The 21,940-nt window shown below is 34.2% G+C and overlaps 1 protein-coding gene across 5 annotated transcripts in view; it reads left to right on the forward strand.

Annotated features, from left to right (window-relative positions):
- LOC105340345 (uncharacterized) overlaps positions 1-21,940 on the forward strand; it is a 35,475-nt gene that overhangs the window by 545 nt on the left and 12,990 nt on the right. For 2 of the 5 annotated variants that reach the window (XM_011446350.4, XM_011446354.4), the window contains exons 2-12: positions 3,068-3,310; positions 5,912-6,019; positions 6,549-6,611; positions 6,999-7,037; positions 8,538-8,662; positions 9,042-9,243; positions 9,358-9,455; positions 10,427-10,641; positions 13,559-13,689; positions 18,699-18,762; positions 21,742-21,771. In XM_011446350.4, coding sequence (XP_011444652.3) covers positions 3,185-3,310; positions 5,912-6,019; positions 6,549-6,611; positions 6,999-7,037; positions 8,538-8,662; positions 9,042-9,243; positions 9,358-9,455; positions 10,427-10,641; positions 13,559-13,689; positions 18,699-18,762; positions 21,742-21,771 — 1,201 coding nt within the window. In that variant the 5' untranslated portion in view covers positions 3,068-3,184. The remainder of the gene's footprint in view (positions 1-3,067; positions 3,311-5,911; positions 6,020-6,548; positions 6,612-6,998; positions 7,038-8,537; positions 8,663-9,041; positions 9,244-9,357; positions 9,456-10,426; positions 10,642-13,558; positions 13,690-18,698; positions 18,763-21,741; positions 21,772-21,940) is intronic. The other 3 variants (XM_011446353.4, XM_011446351.4, XM_011446352.4) reach the window with 3 other exon arrangements.

Raw genomic sequence — 21,940 nt, forward strand, 5'->3', positions numbered from 1 at the left:
AGTGTCTTTAATTTTTTCTGTACATCTCTTTGTTATCTCTTGGATTATTGTTGGTAGATTTAGTTCTGATAAACCCCCTTCACGATAACTGTGGTACTTCTCTTTTGCATGCCAAATTGACAAAGTTGATTATGTCATTTTATTATCTTCGAACTAAAACTTTGCCAAACTAGATCAATTTATTCTGGATTGCAAAATCTAGCATTGTTTCCAGTCAGTTCCTAGCTCTCTCATAAATCCACTCTGAAAAAATTTCCATGAAACTTGTAAGCATGTCAAAGGAAAGTCAGGAATATCGAAAGGGCTAAGGGCTAGCCCTAGGTTCAGTTTTGCAACTTAAGCATCAATCTTAAAATATTAAAGGGACCAAATATGACAACTGAAATAAATGTACAGATAGATAATTTTTTAAATACATAGTCTGTACTCTATGTAACTGAAATAATAATTGTGTGACTGTCAATCAACATATCAGTCGCAATACCTCATTGGATAGACGAGAGCACTGGCATAGGAGGCCAGAGGCTCTGGGTTTGAGTCCCGGTTGATACTTTACCTTTCACCACATGTTACATTTGGCACTCAGTGTTCAAAGCCCACAGAACATGACTCACAATATTTCTATAACTCATAGAATTTACTCTTTAAGAGGGACCACTGGGTTTACAGGTACATGTATGTTAATGTTAGTCAACAGATGTCTCAGTAACTCGGTGGTTAGTGGGCTGGCACGGCATGCCAAAAGGCCTTGTGTTTGAGTCCTTGTTGAGACTTGCTTTTTCACCACCAGTTTCACATCTTTGTGATGCATGATAAGATATAGGCTATGTGAATTCTTTCAAAGGTACTGTGGATGCAGAATCTTTCTGAACATTCTGCAGAAATATCTCAACTGCAAAATATTCAGTTGCAATGAAATGGGTTTCTTTCATCCTTGATGTCATCAGTTCTGAAAATGCTGAAAATTGTAGTAAGTTGTGCCTGCAAAAGAAACTCCAGTTGACTGTCTGCATTAATTCTTTCTTAATTTGTATGATTAATGGTACTATGCTTGTGAAGTCTCAAGAACCTTGTAAGAACCTACGTGTACATGTTGAAGTAATGCAATGTCAATTATTTTTTTGTTTTTAACTAGGACCATTAACATAACATGATTAAGATAACATAATTATGATAGATCTAAAATGTTGGTTCATTGTGATAGCATGCTTCTGTACTATTATATGGGGGAAATACCCCAAAATCTATGTACTTTGCTTTCATCAATGTTTTTGGGGATCAATTTTTTTGGATTTATAATGAAAATCCCAGTTTCAAGGATATGTAAATTCATGGAAAATGATCCTACCAATATAATGTGTTCTTAAAAATTGTCCTTCAATGAACATTTTTTTTTTGTGTGGATCAACTCAACAACAAAATCCACAAAATGTAATTGGTATCTTCAATGAATATCAATAAAACTACAGTTTTTTGTCTGTGAAGGTACTTATAAAAACCAATTTTAGTTGCAACAGCTCAAACAAATACACAATTTTTCTATTAAATCATAAAAAATAGATGTTGAAAGTTCAACAATAGAAAAAAATCAATACTGAATACTATATAAAATTTCCTTTGGTCAATTACTTTGTCTATAATCCTCTTATCTATTCTTGTCTATTGCTGTAATCTGCTTGAACATCATAATTATCCAATATATAGATATGCTAGGAACACCAGAGATTATAAGAGTCTACTGAACATGCTGCTGATGCATGGTTTATATGTACAATCTCAGTACCATATTCATCAATTGTGTGAACAACTACCCCTGGTAGTTCCAATGCTTCTGATATGCTATTTTCTTCACAGCCATTGGCTGCTACATGTACAGCCCAGGCATTGTACAGATCTACATTTAGATAAGACAGTTTGCACAAGTTCCTGATGACTTCTTCAGTTTAGTGACTTTGAGAGCAATGACCTTAATGTTGCCAGTCCTGAATGTAATTAGGCTCAAAATGAGGAACAACTTCCAAGCATGGCACAGCCAGAAATTAATATACTTTTAATTTGTTGTCAGGTTAGATGGAGATATGACAGGTGATATTTGTAACTTTTGAACATTGTTGATTAATTTCTACATTTGATGACTTTTAAATTTTGTCCACCAAGCAAGTGGTAGAAGATATTAGCTGCTCATGACTGTGACCGGATCAGTTCTATCCCTTATTCCTTGTTAGTGAAAATAGTTGTATATGACAGGTTATATGGTGGTTCAAGGTTGCTCTCTCTCTCTCTCTCTCTCTCTCTCTCTCTCTCTCATACTCTGTCTTTCACCCAGGCACCTACATCATTAACCCCTTCACACCAACATCTGTGACAGTGAGAGAGATATGTAAACTATTGATGCTTATCAAAATTAATATCATTATATTTATGCAAAGTAATAAATACTGTAGTAGTAAATATAATAGTTTTTTGGTTTCTGGAGGTAGAAAGAATACCCCTGGTAAATGAAGATACTCTCAGGTGACGCACTAGCTATCACAAACACACAGCCAATGGGAGTTGTCATTTTGTAGTGAAAATCTCAGCTAAATCATTGTTGTATTTTTTCTTTGAACACTTCATGTTTTTAAAGGGAAGTATAACTCCAAAGGTTGAAGCAATACAAGCATGCTTTGTTCTGTACTGGCCGACATACAAATGTATTCTCTGATCAATTTCTATTCTTCTGGAAATTCTATAGTGGAAAAACCTTGAAACTAAAAGATATTGCTGATGAACTTTGGTACGTTTATAAAGTTCTTCGTCTCTTGTCTTCAAAACATATTACCTAACTGAGCAAATTGTTGAAGTTTAATACAATTCCTCTCCCAAGATGGTTCAATAGATATACCTGAACATAGCACAGTTAAATTAAATCCCAACTTGTAGAATTTCTGTGTGTTTTGGCATTATGTGTTTCTTATAGTACTGCTTTGTCATTAGGCACCCGATAACCATTTGATATTTATTCTGGACATAGTCAAATTAAAGGTCCTCATAGTAAAGTTGCATTCTTTATTCTATTTCTTCACAGACCAAACCAAATGGAGTAGACACAACAGAACTAAGAGGGACTTTATTTTGGAGTTTTAAGTGAAATGATATTGAGGATGTCAACTTGCTGGAGCGAGTGACTGACAAAAGTGAAATCATGATGCGGGGTTTACACCCGTCCAATGCAGGGGAGCTCCCAATGACCAGGAACATGCCGTTCTCCACTAAGACTATGCCCAGCAAGTCCCACAACCGCAATATGACAGGGATTTACCTGGGACTTGTAAGTATTAATCAAAATCATGTAAGGCTAATTAAAAATCTTCACAGTACAACAATTTATGATGTGCACACATAAGCTATATCATTTGTTCCTAGCTTGTAGTATTTATTTAGTATGTAATGTAATATGAAATGCTATAAGTCTGCAGTCTTTAGGAGATTTTCTCCTCAAGACTGGAGATTTTCTCCTCAACAATTATTTCCCCTTGCATTGGGTAGCCCAAGCCCTCGATCATCTCTCTAGTGTGATTTGCATGTAACTATTTAAAAAAGGATGTTCTTGTACTTGTGATTTAAGATTGAAGATAAGGTGTCCATCCTTTTTTATAAAACTGAACTTGTCAAGTGAACATCAGATTTATGGTGTTTGGGCTAGTTCGTGGTCTGATTTGACAGTAAAGAGGAATTGATCAAACCATAGAACCACTTGAGCACCACTCCAGTAACCCAGGCATACCTGCGTGTGAAGTGAATGTTCTCCAGGTTATAGTGTACCTGAATGCACTAGGCATTTACATTTGTTGGGTGACATGCAGGTGCTTTATTTACTGCAATAATGGCTATTGAATTCAAAGATAAAGTTGTCATAAATATCTTTTGATTTATCAGCTACCAAGTTTGAAGTCACTTTGAAGTAAATCTTTTATTTTGGGTCCTGTGTTGTGCTGGAGTTGGCAAGCTGTCATTTGTTGTTTATCGATATGCTAGGTGAGCTTTGGCACCAGAAGACAACAGAGACATAACACTTTACTTATCTACTTACATCTACTCAATACTGACATAACCACAGCCCTGCAGGTGCAGCTACATGTCAGAGTGTTCTATCTTTAAAATTTTTTTTACAAAGAACTTCACAACTTTGTCAGATAAAGTATAAAATAGGAATAGTGCTAGGGCTTTAGATGGAAATATATTTCAGAGTTCAATTTATATTCTAAAGGAGGGAATTTACATGTACATGTAATGTACCATCTTCACAATACAATAATGGGTTGCTAAGCCATACTTTACTGAATTAGGGATATGATATTGTATATGTATATTTTTAATGGACTGGGAGTGCAACTGTAACACAACATTAAATAGCACCTTTGTTTCTTATTAATATTACATGTAAAATGAATTATTTTGATTAATAAGATGAATTGTAACTCATGTTGATCATGCACTGCATGTTTGTCTGACAGAGTTAAAATTGTCTCCTTATATGTTATACTTTGCTCATTTAATTTCAAGATTTGGTTTTAATAACCAAGTAGCTGCTGCGTGTTTTGGTACAGAGTCAGGATCTCATCCACTTATGTCTTTTGGTACAGAGTCAGGATCTCATCCACTTATGTCTTTTGGTACAGAGTCAGGATCTCATCCACTTATGTCTTTGGTACAGAGTCAGGATCTCATCCACTTATGTCTTTTGGTACAGAGTCAGGATCTCATCCACTTATGTCTTTGGTACAGAGTCAGGATCTCATCCACTTATGTCTTTTGGTACAGAGTCAGGATCTCATCCACTTATGTCTTTTGGTACAGAGTCAGGATCTCATCCACCTATGTCTTTTGGTACAGAGTCAGGATCTCATCCACTTATGTCTTTGGTTAAGAGTCAGGATCTCATCCACTTATGTCTTTGGTACAGAGTCAGGATCTCATCCACTTATGTCTTTGGTACAGAGTCAGGATCTCATCCACTTATGTCTTTTGGTACAGAGTCAGGATCTCATCCACTTATGTCTTTGGTACAGAGTCAGGATCTCATCCACTTATGTCTTTGGTACAGAGTCAGGATCTCATCTACTTATGTCTTTTGGTACAGAGTCAGGATCTTATCCACTTATGTCTTTTGGTACAGAGTCAGGATCTCATCCACTTATGTCTTTGGTACAGAGTCAGGATCTCATCCACTTATGTCTTTTGGTACAGAGTCAGGATCTCATCCACTTATGTCTTTGGTACAGAGTCAGGATCTCATCCACTTATGTCTTTGGTACAGAGTCAGGATCTCATCCACTTATGTCTTTTGGTACAGAGTCAGGATCTCATCCACTTATGTCTTTGGTACAGAGTCAGGATCTCATCCACTTATGTCTTTTGGTACAGAGTCAGGATCTCATCCACTTATGTCTTTTGGTACAGAGTCAGGATCTCATCCACTTATGTCTTTAGTCATAATGGGTTTCTTTCATACAATCATAGACTGACATTAGGGTATCGAGTGAATGAAGGTTTAAGTTATTATTTTACTACATTTAAGTGATCTCTGAGTTTGCTGTCTGAAATTTTTAACTCAGTTAATGTTATATGAACTTCGGAATTTAATATTTCTTCTTTTTTTTTGCCCTTAAATTACTGTATGATGAGTGAGCAAAAAGGATCCGAAATCCAAATCAAATGTGAAGCTAAAAGCTAAATACATTTTGAGATACTTGTAAATGGGAAAATAGAACTAAATAAGGGATTTTAAGTTTTTCACAGTCCTGACTAGTTTACAATATATAATATATAGCATATAATATATAGCATATATAATACTACAGATTTTACTAGCAACAGTTACATTTATTATGAACCTGTGCATACATGTATATATATTGATTTACTACAGGAGGGCAACATCAAGCCCCCAGCGTCGAGGTCTCTGAACGTTCCTGTCATAGCCCGGGGGCGGGGCATGTCCCAGAGGATTCGGACCCCGACCGAACAGAGAAGATATGTAAGAGTTCATTGATTTGTATTGTAGGTGTCATATACATACCCGGTACATTAAAAAAACTTGCGTGAAAATTGTAGACACAATTACTTTACGAAAAGAGGTGTTAGCTGTTTGTATGGATATCATGTATATGAATTAATGTTTGTCTACAAAGTATGAAGCATACAATGAAAAAAATCACCATATACAGGCAATTTGTTTACATGGAGTATCAAGAATGCAATCTCTTGATTTAATTTTGACAAGTTAATTGCCTTAGTTTAAAAAAATTCCTTAGGGTAGATCTACGATGTATCTGAAAAAGAAATATTTAAAAGAAAAATTAAAAAGTAAAGTCAAGACATACATCCTTGATTAGACACTAGAAACAATGTTTATTTTACTGATTTAGATATTTTACCAAATAATTGTGAAGAAGATTACATGGACTCTCTTGCTTGTTTTGAGATCACTTTATATATGTATTGATGTCCTTGTAGACCTTAAGGTTTAAACATGGAGATTTAATTTAATGATATTATCTCCACAGAAAATGGTGGAACAGTTACGCATTAAAGAAGAAAAGAGGGGTTTTGTTGGGCAGCCACTCAAGGTATATAAATACAGGGGATATTATAATCTTCAAAATATTTAATGCCATTTCATGTTCTGGGCTTAGTGCTTTCTATTGTAAACTGATTTTACCTTCACTTTTAAAATTGCTAATAATTACATGATCAAACTTTAAAAACATACATAGACAAGTTGAATGCTATCAAGGCTTTGTAGATTTTATCAATAAATATATTTTTTCTTTCAATAAAATTTGTAAAAGTGCCAAGGAATTCAGAAACCAAAATAACTTGGTGATTAAAAAACCAGTGTCATTTTACAAATACTTAAGAGTAGAAACGAATAATATTTAGACAATAGTAGCTTTCCAGTTGTAGAGATTTGATTAGTATGGACAGACAAATATTGAATGATTTACCTTTTGTAGAGTGCTAAGAGATCTCATTCAGCTCATGAGGCAGAGGAGGTACAAGAGTTCAGTCCCTTTGTTTTTGTGCATGATCTTATTAAAACATCAAACTTTGCTTGCATGTTATACTAAAACTTTTGATTTTAGATTTTCAGACACACTTTGATCCTATTCCTTATCCCCCTTTAGTTTACACTCTATTGAAAGAATTCGGAGTTACTCACTTGTAGATAAATGAAAGCATGATTTTGCTGGAATACATTTATATATTAATGTAACATAATCTTCAGTAAAATGTGGATATCATTTTAATAACCATGTAAAATTTAAATGCAACATAACTACAATTTTTTAGAACATTTATCAATGTTGTTAACTTCATTATTCAGAGACAAAGAAATCTTGCATTTTCACAATAAATTAAATCTTATCTGTTCACTGTTGAAAGGGGAACACTTCAATTTTATTGATGTTGAGGTCAAAATTTTATAATTTTCTGCAGAAATACATAATATGTAAAATTTGCCTTCTTTGGATTTTCTCATATATGTTTATAAAAATATTTTAAGTTGACAATGTGTAATACATGTAATGAATTCAAAAGGGTACTAGTATTTCATTAGGATTTGGGAAAATCTAGAAAAAGGGAAGTAACTTACCTAAAGTCATTTAGACCTTCCTGCTGCAACTACATAATATCAATATATACAATTTAGGGTCTGAAAAATGAGGATATCATAAACATACAAAAAAATCACCCCTCCCTCCTTGTAGAATGTTTAGATTATTTCAACTTTTTTAAAAAGTAATCTGGGGAGGTTTTGGTATTTGGTGGTTAGATCGAGTTACATGTGTACCTTAAACTGGTGTGATTTTTATATGTTTGATTTGGATTTAAGTTGTTTAATTGTTTCAATGGGTTTTGAGGTGTGTTTTGAATTTATTTCCATTTAGTTTTTGGTGAAAAATGTGTTTTTAATTTTTTTTTATCAATCACAGAAAATAAAGACAAACAGTGTTTTCCTGAGTCTGTTTAAGTTTACTACTACCGGTACTTGAAAATTGCTTGATTTTATTTGTCACACATTTTGCGATTTTGGTTATTAGGTTATATAAAGATAATCCTGATCACTGTAAACCAACATTTATTTCGCAATTGACCATAGATAAACTGGTTTGCGTTGACTTATTTTTGTGATCAGATTGCTGAGTAAAGACCTGAAAAATACGTGGTTTGAAATATTCACAATGACAAGGAACGCAGGAACCTTGCAAAAATTTCTCATACAAAAATAAAAGTTGGTTTACAGTGCGTGTATCATTTTCTTTATCGGCAGGGTGTTAACTTCTGTAAAATCTTTTTATAAGAATTACGGGTATAACAATCAACAGCATGATAACATGAAAAACCATTACAAATGAAACAACAAGAATAGTAGATATACATACTTTTTGTGCATTTATTCTTTTATCATTTTTGATCCATATAATTACTTCATGAATTTTTCAAAGATATCCCTACATTTTACAAGAAATGATTTACATTTGTGATTTTAGAGGAGGAAAGCTCTAGGTGCCCCTGAGGGCATGCCTCCAGGGGATTTGAGCCCCAGGAGTTTTGGGGCAAGGAAATGGGGCCCAGGCAAGGGTGTGGACAGGAACCAGTTCTATGACCTTATAAAGTGAGTTCAATCATAAACCCTTTTAGAAAAAAAGGGACAAATACATTGTTACCTTGTTTGTTTATCAGAAAATTGAAGGCAGACAAATGTCTGTTCAGTATATGTATCTCTTTATTAACACAATAAATTGTATTTCATTTCATAGTAGCCACATACTCTGTGTATTACATGTATTCTAAAAGGTTATAACATAAGTCACCTAAGGACCACCATAACTATTATTATATATTGTACGATACCTAATATTTTAATTTTCTATGAATATGAGTTTTATTATGATTTTTAGTGGCACCTTTTTAGCTATATACGTAACATGTAGTTGTTAAGCTTTACAGAAATTATACACATTATAAGTTTTAACATTTTGATGTGTCTGTAGGACAAACCCTCGTAACTACACAGTAGTGGTAAACAATGGGGTGACACGCTCAGAGAACCTGTCAGGGATGATGAGTTTCTCCATGGACCCCTCAGAAACCACCCCCCAGATGGTAGACACGTTGACGGAGGAGGTCAACAGAATATCCGCCCATGAGGAGGAGGCCATCGGTCTGGAGGAGTGCTTCAAGAAAGTGTGCAAGGTCAGGCACTGCAGAGTTCAGTGATGTGGTTGTGTAGAGTTCTTTGTACTGGTACACACAGTATTGTGGTAAATTGATGTATTTGTGAAATAATTGTTATATTTTGTATCTCAGGGTAATGTGGAATCTCTACAGACATTATTTCCACACAGGAAACACCCCACTGGTCTCCAGAGGGAGCACTCCCAGTACAGCACAGGCTTCACCGTCAGGTACCCACTCAAGTACCAATCATTGTAAAAGGGATAGATCGGGACTTATTGAGTAAAATAATACATTAACGTTATTGATAGGTCGAGGATACATCTCATTTTTTAAAAAGTTTATTCCTTTGTTGTATATTTCCTGACCAATCATGGCTTACTAGTTGATGATCTCATTTAGAATTAACATGTAGAGTTGTCTCCTCCTCTGTAGGCAGCCCCCTCCCTGTCCTGTCCGACCCCCTAACACACCCAGGACTAGACCTGGAACCTCTGCCACCATTAGGACGGCTCGTTTAATGTCTAGGAGTGCTAACTGGGCACACAGTATTACTCTTAGCTCCAGTGAAACGGACTAGAAATATTCTTCTTTGTCATCAGTAGTATTTAGTGTTGTTGTGAATTAGAGTTATTTCCCTTTGACCATTCATCTTACCATTTGACTATTTTTGAGTTATCATCAAGTTGTCTCAAGAGCGAGGAGTGAAAATAATTTCAGGTAACCTGGGTTATGATTGGTGCTTCCTGTTCACTTGCTTTGTTGTCATGGTTACTGGACTGCACAGTCCACTGGTATTAGGACCTTGTTCAGCTGCCTCACTCTAATTATGTTGTCTCAGATTAATTCTTCTTCTGAGGGTGGAGGGAGAAAATAGAAACAAACTCACTCCTGTTATTTTTTTTTCTTCAATGGAAATGGGAGTACCTTTAGTAGATTATCATGAACCAATAGCAATCTCATATTCAGCATTTGCATTAAGTGAAAAACTTATTTCTAGAGCTTTTATCACTTAAGGGAAATAATTCAGGCTTGGAAGCCACTACCAGTGTATAGATTAGAGACAGTATTGCTTTACCCTCCTCAGTAATTGAATTGTAGCATAAAGATGATAATAAAGTGTCAGTGTATTTTGAAGTCAGTCTAATGGATAATCATGAAAATAATAATGATTGTATGCTAATATATTGATCTATTGTAGGAGTTACAGAAACCCCAACCAAGCTGAAATCATGGCCAACTTTTCTGAGGGTAATACCCAGAGGCCACGCACAGTGCCTGTGGACTCTATTCATAACCGTCCTATAGTACCTAGTCCATATTTCTTTCGTCAGTCTAACAATCCATACAATAAACTGGGCACCAGCTCCAGTGCCAAATCTCGAAAGTCGGCTCCCTCTCAACTGAACTTTGATGGTAAGTTTTTAAAAGAATGATACAGAACGTGCACAATATGCATAATGCCATCTAAACATGCACTGGGTAATTACAGACACACAATGCATTTAAACATATTCTGTACACAATGCTCTTTAAAATGCTTTCTGGATAGAATCACTAAACTTGTTCTGCCAGCAACTTGTTTCTTTATGATTGAATCGCTCAGATTTTTTTTTCTTGCTAAAGTAGACACCATCTGGCCGATTTGTTATTACTTTATGAAAATGAAGAGATCAGTGGGTACTTAATGAGTCTAGTTATAATGTAAAGCCTCTTAGCAGCTGGAGCCGCATAAACAAGAGTGACCAAGAAGTTGGAGCGGTGATTGGGAGTTAATATGTCATCCTCCTCTGATTCAGCTGTCTCAATCCGTTAGATCCTGAGGGAGAATTGGGCAAAATCTGGTAAAACCCAGAGATAGCAGATCAAATTAAAAGTTAATTGGATTGTTAATTATTCCATACAGCCCCTGAGGTACAAAAGGCAGGGTAGTGACCAACCAACAGGCAGGAGAAAATTCTCTGGCCCTGTCTTACAGAAGAAGTTCTGAACATATCTTGAATAGCAAGCACTGTATAGAACAAACTATTGGTAAAAGAGGGAGGGGTCTCTTCATATTGTCTGAAGATTTTTTTGATTGATTGAAATCATAAATAATTTCAGATTTTCTTGTACTTTTTAATATACGTAAAAACTTTATTTTACAGAGATAGCTAGATTCATGTATAGCATTTCATGGCTTATAGATACTGGGTAGTGGAAGTTGTATATTGATGTTGATACAGACATGAATAAAATTAATACGGACAAATATGAATAATATTGATCTGTAGTACCTCTAGGTCCCTGATCAATGACCTTAGAGTTGTTTGATTGAAATAAAAACCCCAAAGCAGACTAATTCTTTTCCAAAAAGTAGACAAAAAAAGTCTGCTATCATGCATACAGAGGGAAAAAAACCAATTGATATATGGTATCATTTGACGTGAATGTATTTATTGAATTATTTTTAATCATTGTAAATGCATTTATGTTTGTGTATGGTTTGGGGGAAGAAGCTGAAAATGAGAAAAAGTGATGTGCTAATTATTCTGAGTTTAATACATTTCACTATATCTTTTTACGAATTTTATCTTTTCTTTTTTTTTTTTTAAACAGAATTAAGTTCAGATAAGTAGAACTGACAACCAATAAAGAGATGTAGTTAGTGTGAAGTCATTAATCCTAGCTTCTTTCTATCCCATAACAGCCATCTCTCTATAAATCAAGTCGGAGTTAAATGGTGTATAATTACAGAAAGGGATAGGGAATAGCTTCTTTTTCTGTCTTTTACCAACTGGTTACATTTATAAGGAAAACTACACCTATCACTTCAAGTTATGTTTGGAATGAATAATAAAGTTTACCCAAGCTGTACTTAGTTTAACTTTGTCTGGGGCAGTTTTTACTCTATAGTTTACAAAAAGCATAAACTGTTATAGTCTGGATTAAACTACTGTATTTTATCATTAAATCTTATTGGGTAAGCTTATGTTTTGGTCAAATAAAAGGCCTATATTAGTAAAACAACTTGGGTAACATTCAAATTCATCTCATGATTTGGAGCAGTGTCATTTTTTACCATTGAAGAAAATACATGTAAAACTGTCATGAAAAAAAACCCATTTATGTGGAATTTATTATTTCACAGAATTATCTAACACTAGTGGTGAATACAAATTTGATGCAAATAATTTTGTAATTTTGGCAACTTACATTATACAACTAAAACTTGATTTGTTAATCCATGCAAGCAAATAGCATGTTCAAGCAAAAATTCAAATATGACAAAATAATCATAGACTAGCATATAATGAATTAAACGATATTGGTAATCATATTTTATCAAATCAAGGTGTTACAGGTTTTTATTGACAAATCAGACATTTAATCATCAAAATTTCAAAATACTTTTGAAGATATTTTTTTAAATTTATTTTTTCAACTGTTATGCTTCTACAGTATATTTTGTATATATATTTTCATTCCTGCAGTTTGCACACGTATTTCTCCATCTCACAGCATGTTACATAACCTGATCATATCTCACCTGTATATCTACTCCATCTTAGATATACCTACATGTATATAATTCATGCAGGGAACACTGGAGATTGTCTGTATCATACAGGCTCTGTTATCTGATAGGATTTAATTTTTTCCTGTCTCTTTGGTGATACTAAACAATGATGTTTATTGGAATTGCCTGAACTTTTAATGATGATTGCTTTCTACTTTTGAAATGGAGAGCCACCAGCCCTGTTCAGTAATCTATAGCTGCAATGCTTCTGCCTGCCATAACGCTTCTGTCTTTGAAATGTCACGAATCGCAGAGATTACGGAAGCTCCTTCTGGCTAATCTCCACATCAGTGTCGGCCATCTACTGCCTCCTCACAGCTTATTGTGGGGAATTAGGGGGTAGGAGGCTGAACCCCCAGCAATAGTTGACAGTCTAAATCAAACAAAGAGAACGTAATTGGGGTCAAGCGCTGAGAGGTTGACAGTGGTCAATGCTCTAAGAGTATGCATGCACTCTTAGGCCTTCTCATTGTGTGGCTGTGCAGAACTACATGTAGATGAACTTCTAAATAAGCAATAGCATAATTGACTGTTTTTCTGGAAATTGTTTATTTTTTCTTGATGTCCTTCTAGACAAGGGTAAAATAACAAAGATCAGTTTTCTTTTTTGTGAACATGGCATGTCTATCACAAATTTGTATCTTAATCTCTAATCTACTTTGTCATGCAGTCATACAAAAAAAATATAAAAAAAAACATTACCAGTAGTACAGATTAAATATTTTTATTGTGAGAACAAGATTGACCTTGACCTCTGTGATTTGAATGTTACAGGTCAGTTTTCTTCTGTTCCCGGGACGTCACGAATGGCTGCACTTCCTGGAGCAGGTGCCCTTACACGCTCCTTGAAGTCTCGGTCAGCAGCGTGGAGTGAAAGCGACTTCAAACTGCACGGAAAGCTACATGTAAGTCTGTGCTCCAATGCTGCTGTTCTGTTAGCTGCTTATTTATTAGCTCAGCCACAAGCGCAGCATATAATCAAATTATTGCTTCATGAAATATAGATGTAACAAAATTAAAACTAGCTGTCTGTTTGTCTGTCTGCAGTAATGTAAACTTGTATTTTTTTTAATGAAAATTTCTCTTCATACATTAGAAATACACTCTAATTAAGCTGCATTTTCAGCAATTTTTGGGCTGCATAGATTAGGTTCTCTCTGTATAACAGATTAACGTTTGTTGCTATGACCTTTTGACCTTGACATTTACCAATTACCCAGTCATGACAGCAAATAACCTTTTAAATACTTTTACTATCATTCGTAAAAATATGAACATTGGAAAAAAATTGATGAGAGATATGTTAGAAGTACTGTACAAGTATGTAACAAAATTTTAATTTAGTGAATGGATTCACATTTTGAGACAGCTGTACTGTAGCTGGTACTTCAACCTATCTTCTGATCAAATGGTGTTGAGTTGTTTGTACCCTAGTATTAGCTTTCTTTGATATTCCAGATTTTGAGGTAAGCTGAGTAACTGGTGACCTATTGCTATCTGTTTTCATATGTGCAAAGTGTGTCATATGTGGGTGGTAATTAAACTTCTGAACATTCGTCATCCCCTCCCTCGGAGGCATTTTAAATTTTAGGTCACTCTAAAATAAGCAGGAAAAACTCTTCCAATATTGTGACATCATGACCACTGTGGCAGGGGGGTTCTTGTGTCAAGACTGCGGGCTTAAAAATGATGTTACGTGACATCATGGAACAGCAAGAAGTGATAACATTACCTTTTGTATTTGAGAAAATGCCAGTTAAAACTGTGAAAATTTGCAAGGATGCAGGGACGATATCAGAATGATCCATGTATATGTATAAATAAAAGCTTTTGGGAATTGTTGAAGAAGTGCAAAATTCATATTTTGTGTTATTAGCTCATTTGAGCATTTGGCTCAAGTGAGCTTTTCTGAGCAAAATTCTTCGGTTGGATTTTTTTTCTTACATTTGCCCAAGAATAAATTTAAAGGAAAACGTTATAAAATCTTATTCTCAAAATCTGTAAAATCAAAAGGAGCTCAATATGTGGAGAAAAATTAAAAATCTTTATAAACAAGATATACTCTACTAAGTTATCTAGATATTTTGTATATGATACTCTTAAGGGGACTTGGACACGATTTGAGCTCAAAATTTTCAAAATTTATTTTTTCAATTTTTGTGTCTAGAATTGTTATTATAGATGTTTTCAATGCTTTGACAAAATTTGAAAGTCAAATATCGAGTTACAAGCAATTACAGAGGTTAGAATTCTTTGTTTTGTAAACAAAGCTCGAGTCCTGTTAATGTTTACATATTTGTTGTATTGTTGTAGGTTTCAATCTAATGTTGCTCTTTTTTGTGATGAAATATTTTATGAACCTACCGAATCAGTCTATCTTGTTCTACAAGTTACTTTCATAAAGAAATGGCAATTTCATTACTTTACGGTATTTGTAAAAAAATATAAGAGTCGAGCTTTGTTTACATAACAACGAATTATTTCCTCTGTATCTCGCTTGTAACATGACTTCTAACATTCAAACTTTGGTGAATCATTCAAAATACAAAAGTAAACTATTTTATACATAGAAACCAAAAATAAAATTTTCATCTGAAATCGTGTCCAGGTCCCTTTAAGACAGTCTAAGCTTTTCTAATCAGTTATGGCAACTGTTGCTCAGGTGAGTGATGTGGCCTTGGGGCCTCTTGTTTATTATGCTAGGGGTGTCTCAATCTTTTTGACTCGGTTAGAAATTTTACAAAATTTTTCAAAATGTAAAGCAAAAATACTAAAATGGATTTTTATTTTGTTTATTTCATTGATAATACATAAACCAATGAACTCCCTTTCTTTTCAAATCAAGTAATTTATATGTTAGGTATTTTTCAAACAGTGAAACCCAATCCAAACAAAATTATTTAAGATCTTTCATCAACAAAATCTTTTTACATGTACCACAAAAAGTTCTACCTTTATAGTATACATCAAAAATTTGCATTCATTTCATTTTCATGTTTATAATCTTTAGAACACTTTTAAACCTCATTACATTCACATGTATTTTTAGTCTGAAAATGGACACCAAAGACAATTATTTGTAGGGTCTTGCCTTCCCTTTCATTATGAACTCATGACCTTAGGGTTTATTTTCCATCTCTTATCCGGCAACATGAGAGTTTACTAATTGTTAAAACATTAGAAAATATATATCCTAAGGACAAACAAAGAGATAAAGTGATATATTTCTTTGGTGAACAGCAAGAATTGATACCTGGCCGACTGTTAATGACCTGTTTGATGTTTGATGGAGGTTTATGTCCAGACTGTTTGTAACTTAACATTAAGTATAATGTACAATCTCAGTAACAGCGTTTATAGGTCCTCTTTCTTACAGCCTTACCTCTCTCTGTTTTAAGGATTATTGTGAGTGAAATGTTAAATCTACTGTTTATACACAGCATGCTGCATGTATTGTAGTTATATATTCTCTGTTGTATTATTCATTCCAACCATCAGCTGTATGGACCTCTATCATATTCTGATACTTGTGTTACAGGGCCATCCCCTTGGGTTAATTATCTTTAATAAGTGTCGGATGAAAAATGTCATATGAAAGGTTTGATAAGGTTGCAGGTGCGCGACGCAGGCGTTGTAGCCCTGTTTCCCAAGAGTGTCATTTTAGCTCGTTAGGCAAGTGAGAGAGAGCGAACATGAGTCTATAATTTCTGAGTTAATATCTGTAGTTGTCATTTGTTTATTGTGCATGATAAAGTTCTGAGAGATGAAAGTGAGCAGTTGATTGAGTTATGGGTGAGTCTGAGGAGTGATAGATAATTGGTATGGCCATACCCAGGGAACACGTGGGAGACAGTGGAGAATGAGTTTGGATGTTAAAGAGTGAGGACGCATTTGTGATATAACCTGTGTTTCCTATATATTGTGTAATTCGTGTTTGTTGTAAATATGTAAATAAACTTGTAAATATAAACAATAGTTATCAATCAGTGCCGGTGACAGGGAGCACCCCCGTCACACTTGTAGGTCGACAGGTTTTAACACATTTGGGTGAAGCAGGAAATTGGTCTTTATATGATGCACAAATGGAGGCTGATCGCGATATTTGCCATCTATTGCTTCGACTATTACAATTTTTGTCGTCATTCAAAGACACCAAAATAACTAGTAATGGGAAAAACTGCTTGTTAGCATTTATTTGCTAACTCAGCAGAGGAATAGATTTTTTTTGACCTGCAATCAAGAAAAATAAATTTATTAGCAAACCAATATTCATCCTGTGTAAAGTATTGGATTGGAATAGGTTGCGCTTAGAATAGACTGAAGATGACAATTAAAGAAAAGGGTAATTAATTTCTCTGAATTCACAATAATTAAGCTTTAATCTGCATCAAATCTAAACTATACCCTCTAAAGAATTTCACAAATAATCAAAACTAGCTGCTCAGGTTTTTATGGAACATGAAGGTGATAGCTGCAGGCTCATGCAATCTACACATGTAAATCGGGATGCTATAGGCCTCGGCAGCTTTGTCAATAACTCATTGATTGGTCACCGGTCCACATTTCTCGAACTCCTCAAACACAAAAACAAGAAGATTGCTGTCAAACAGTACTGGCAGATCTCTGACAAAGAAGTCAGATTGACGCTCCCAATTCAGTCGTCACAGTCAACTATTTTCATACACATCATCAGACTATTCTCTGATTCCGAACAGCACAGATACTCAAATGATCTTACTCTCAGATTACTAGTTAAATTATAGGTAATTGTCAATGTAATGTATGTGTTGTTTTTTTAGTTAAGAAAATAAATTACGAATTAGCTGGCGATTAGGCTTATGTTGAGCAACTAGAAGAAACCACAAACTTCCTGTAGTATACATGATAAGTAGGAGATAGTGGTATGTTTCCCTGTCAGTGTGGACAGATCAGTACTCCTTGTGTACACGGTGTCACAATTGAATCCTCACCTGCAATAGGTATTTTCTTTAATATTGGTATCTGGAAGTGAAAACTAAAAAAGAAGTGGCGTCACTTTTACTCTGGTATTAACAGCTGGTTTTAAATTGATTTTGTGTTATAGTGTATGATTTGTTATTGATTCGCATGATTTATGAGATGATGGCATGACTGATTGTTGAAGAACTGTTAATCCCACCGTACCATTATGTATGTATAATGACATCTGTAAGTACAGCTGTACTTGGAACATTTGTAGGGCACTGTTGCAGGTTACTTTGTCTTGAATTGTGGACATTGTAGAAGAATTACCAAATAATGTAACACAATTAAATAGCTAGGGTCTAGATTATTACCTCACTACAACCCTCATTTCTTAGGATTGCACTCACAAATAGGTCCTGGTTTATGTTTTATAGTTTTCACAGAGAGTGGAATTGTTGAGATAGCAAAACTTCATTTAGTTGTGACAATGCATGCAGCTCCATTATATTGCAAAAAGGTGTCGCGTCTAGTTTATGTACATGCATGCATTTTATAAAATTTTTACTGGGTCGAACTCTTGGTAATCTGTTTAGATGTTTACTTTTCTTTCATTTGGATATGAAAGTATGAAAAAGTTTAACACTTTACTCTATATTTCATATAATAGTTCATTTCTAAACTGTAAAGAATCTGAGCAAAAAAAAGAATCCAAGCTCAATTACTAATCTTAAGATGATAGACCCTAGAGATAAAGAATCCAACACATCAAGATGTCACTATTATTCATTCATTTATTCATTTTTAATCTTGCTATTGAAATAAAAAAACTTTTTGCATCTACCGGTACTCTGTTTTCAAAAGTAACTAATGCTAGAGAGCCTATTTGTGTTTTAATACCATTTCATACAAAGTAAACATGGATTCCTTTTATAAACCCATGTTATAAATGAGTTGTGTATTGTCATTGTAGGGTACTCCAAGAGAAGTCCTCCCCAAACCCGAGGAGAATAGTGTCATGGAGACCGTTATTAAAGGTAACTCAATAAATACAGACTGTGTCTACAGAATAAACAAACAGACTGCTGGAACCATTAAATGATTCCAAAGGTGGGGCTCGATCAGCAAGACCTCGCCAAAAATTGTACCTCGATGCTTAGAGTGCAAGTCAACAATTCAGAAATCAGTATGAATGGAATACTAGTACTAAGTCAATTTTAGTACTGAACGAAAAACAAAAAGTACATGTTTTTAATCAGTTATTTTGATAACCTAAGGGCTAATAAGATGTCAAATAGGATATTCTAATTTTTGCATTAAGTCAGATTTTTCTCACAATTAGTAAGCGTCTTTAAAACTCTCTGTAGTCCCTTCGATTAATTTGATTCAAACGATGTTGATTATGAATCCGTGTGTGAAATGCTGGTGCTGTACTACGTTATAAATCTGGATCAATATTGAGCTATAAGAAGAAGATTGTGGTTGATAGACCAGTGTAATATCACTGCTCTCACACCATGTTACTTTGGGGAAGTCCATGTAAGTATGCTGGGCATTTTTCATTAAACATTATTGATTAAGGCAATTATTTTTTATTACTGATATTGCCTTCAAAATGCAGTGAAAAAGGATTGTCTATTACACTCTTATTTAACTTGTGGTATACTGATATTAATTAGTCAGAGCATGTTTTAATTGTAAACTGTGTCTATTTTCTGCATTTTTTAAGGATAGCAAGATATTAAGGCAATAAATCATTTATTCAAAGGTCTGCAGTGTAGGAATTTTATTTTCATTAGATGTGATAGCCAGAAATAGTACAATTAGGACTAGAAAAAATTTAAGTTAAATCAATTTCATTATCATTCACGGTGAAAACTAATTACATGTAATAATGGGATAACATCATTGGTGATAGATCATATACCCTGTAGAATATTTGTGAACTTTCAGGGCCCCTGCCAGAGTTCAAAAGATGACATGATAGGCATTAATCTCTAATCTTATTCCAGAGACTTGCTATTTACTTTAGCCATATAAAACTTTATTGCCCCATTGTGCTTTCTTGCATCATAAAGCCGAGTGGTGTCTTGGTGTGAAATAAAACCGCCCCATATTTATTTCCTTTTAACAGTTTATCACTCTTTGAAATGAATTGAAATCATTGAAAGGTGTTTAGCAGTAAAAAGTGAAGGAATCTAGAGGTATATGTACTCTTGATGACTCTTGGAACCCTAAGAGCTTTTTAGTTTTATTTCACTTCAAATTTGATTCTTGCTGATGACTATATGGTTGTGGTGGTTACCACTTTGTCTGTTATTCATCCATCCATCTGTCTATCAACACATTCATCAGTCTGTCAGTCTATCAGCACACCTAGAGATTAATTAGGCAACTGTCTAATTTGGTTAGATGCAGACAGGTAAGATACATACATTTTGATCTGTCAGTCTGTCCCCTTGTCTTTATTATGGTATAACTTTTGGTTCTATTGGTAATAATCTTCATTTAAAGATTACAGTTTAGGTTGCACTTAAAGACTTACTTATGCCTTAGAACACTGATTTCCTACAGTGATAATTTTTAAAGCTCATTTTATGCATTTGAATATGTATGAAATAAGAAGTTCATTCATATTTTTTATATGATTGTGGCTGAAATACAATTCAGATCAATAGATAGATTTGTTTTGTGCGTGATCAGTGGAATTAGCATTGCTAGGTATGCATTAATTTTCATCTTAGGAGAATTCAGATTATGGTCAGAAAGAAAAATGGATGTATCCTGTTTTAAGCAGATTTGACATAATTTTCATAAATTAGATTTATAGAGATTGGAAAGTTAAGTCAGTGTGATGTAACAGAGTTATTAGACCATAAAAAAATCATTTCAGGTGTATGGTAATTCAAATGTTCCAATTTTAGCAGTTTCCATCCCATTCTGATTCTTTTTTTGATCTCTTTAATCTTGGCAAAGTCATTTTCGACATAATTCGTCTGGTCAAGTGCAATTGTGATAAAAACAGAAAGCAATGGACATTTTTATGGACTACTTATATGAGTCTATGGACGTTTGCTGTCAAATCAAGGCTGTGACGTGAACGCACATAAGGTTCGAGATTTGACAGGACTCAGAAACCCTGAATCAGGACCAGCTATTAATAGAATAGCTGGGAATTTTACCTGTTTATTGCCTGAAAGCATGTAATTGTGACTTTTTTGTGAAGCCAGGTGTATAGACAAGTACTTGTATATAAAAAAGAGAGAAGTATAAATGGGATTCAGAACGAGCTTTGTCAGGTGTAATTTCTGGAAGTACAGTAATCAGTGAGGGAAGTCTGAAAATAGAAATCATTTCTTCAACAAGGTAATTGCATAACTTATTTTTCAGTCTAGTGCAGAATAGACACATTTGTTCTGGCTACCTTCATTTTTTGCAGAGTTTTTTTTTTTTAAATAATTTTAATAGCTTGATAATGGAAAATACAACAAACCTACTTTATCACTCATATGAGGAATATTCAAAAGAATGATTATTGGTTTAGTTTTATAAATGTGCAGGTATACCAAATAAATCAAAATATTAAAAGTGACCATGAAATGAACTATACCTGAATCGTTTCCAACATTTTATTTGAATTTTTATACTGTCAAAGTTTGTAAAAACTGCACAGTACTTTAAAGGTGTTATTCATCCTTTTATAATTTTTTGTAATTTAAATGTATGTGTGGGTGCATAATTTCAATGTTTATCCCACTGAATTGTTTTTTACAGCATCGCTTAGAGACATTATTTTTTTTTAAATATTGCACGCATTAATTGTATGTTGCAATATTCAATTTGTGTGGGTTTATTTTTTTTGAATTGACAACTAAATAATACGTGTTAAATTATATTTCAAAAAGTCACTAGCAATGTTTTTGAACAGCAGCCTAGCTATAACTGTAGATGATGTCAATGTGATTGAGCTTGATACAGTGGAATGCATGTGATGTTTCATGATATTTTTTTCACAGGTGCCACAATCAAAGGGAACACTAGTTCAAGTAGGTGCACCATCTGCCCTCTAGTGGGGTGTTCTCTCTAATTAGCTTACTCTGGCTTACCCTCCACACTCTCCTGTAGAATCTAAGAGTGATTCCTAAGTTTGTAGAGTTTTTCCAAACTATCCACTTTTGTAGTGTGACCATCTAAAAACGAAAAAGTTAGAACCAA

The sequence above is a fragment of the Magallana gigas genome, chromosome 6, assembly GCF_963853765.1.
Source record: "Magallana gigas chromosome 6, xbMagGiga1.1, whole genome shotgun sequence".
NCBI classification, from domain to species: Eukaryota; Metazoa; Mollusca; class Bivalvia; order Ostreida; family Ostreidae; genus Magallana; species Magallana gigas.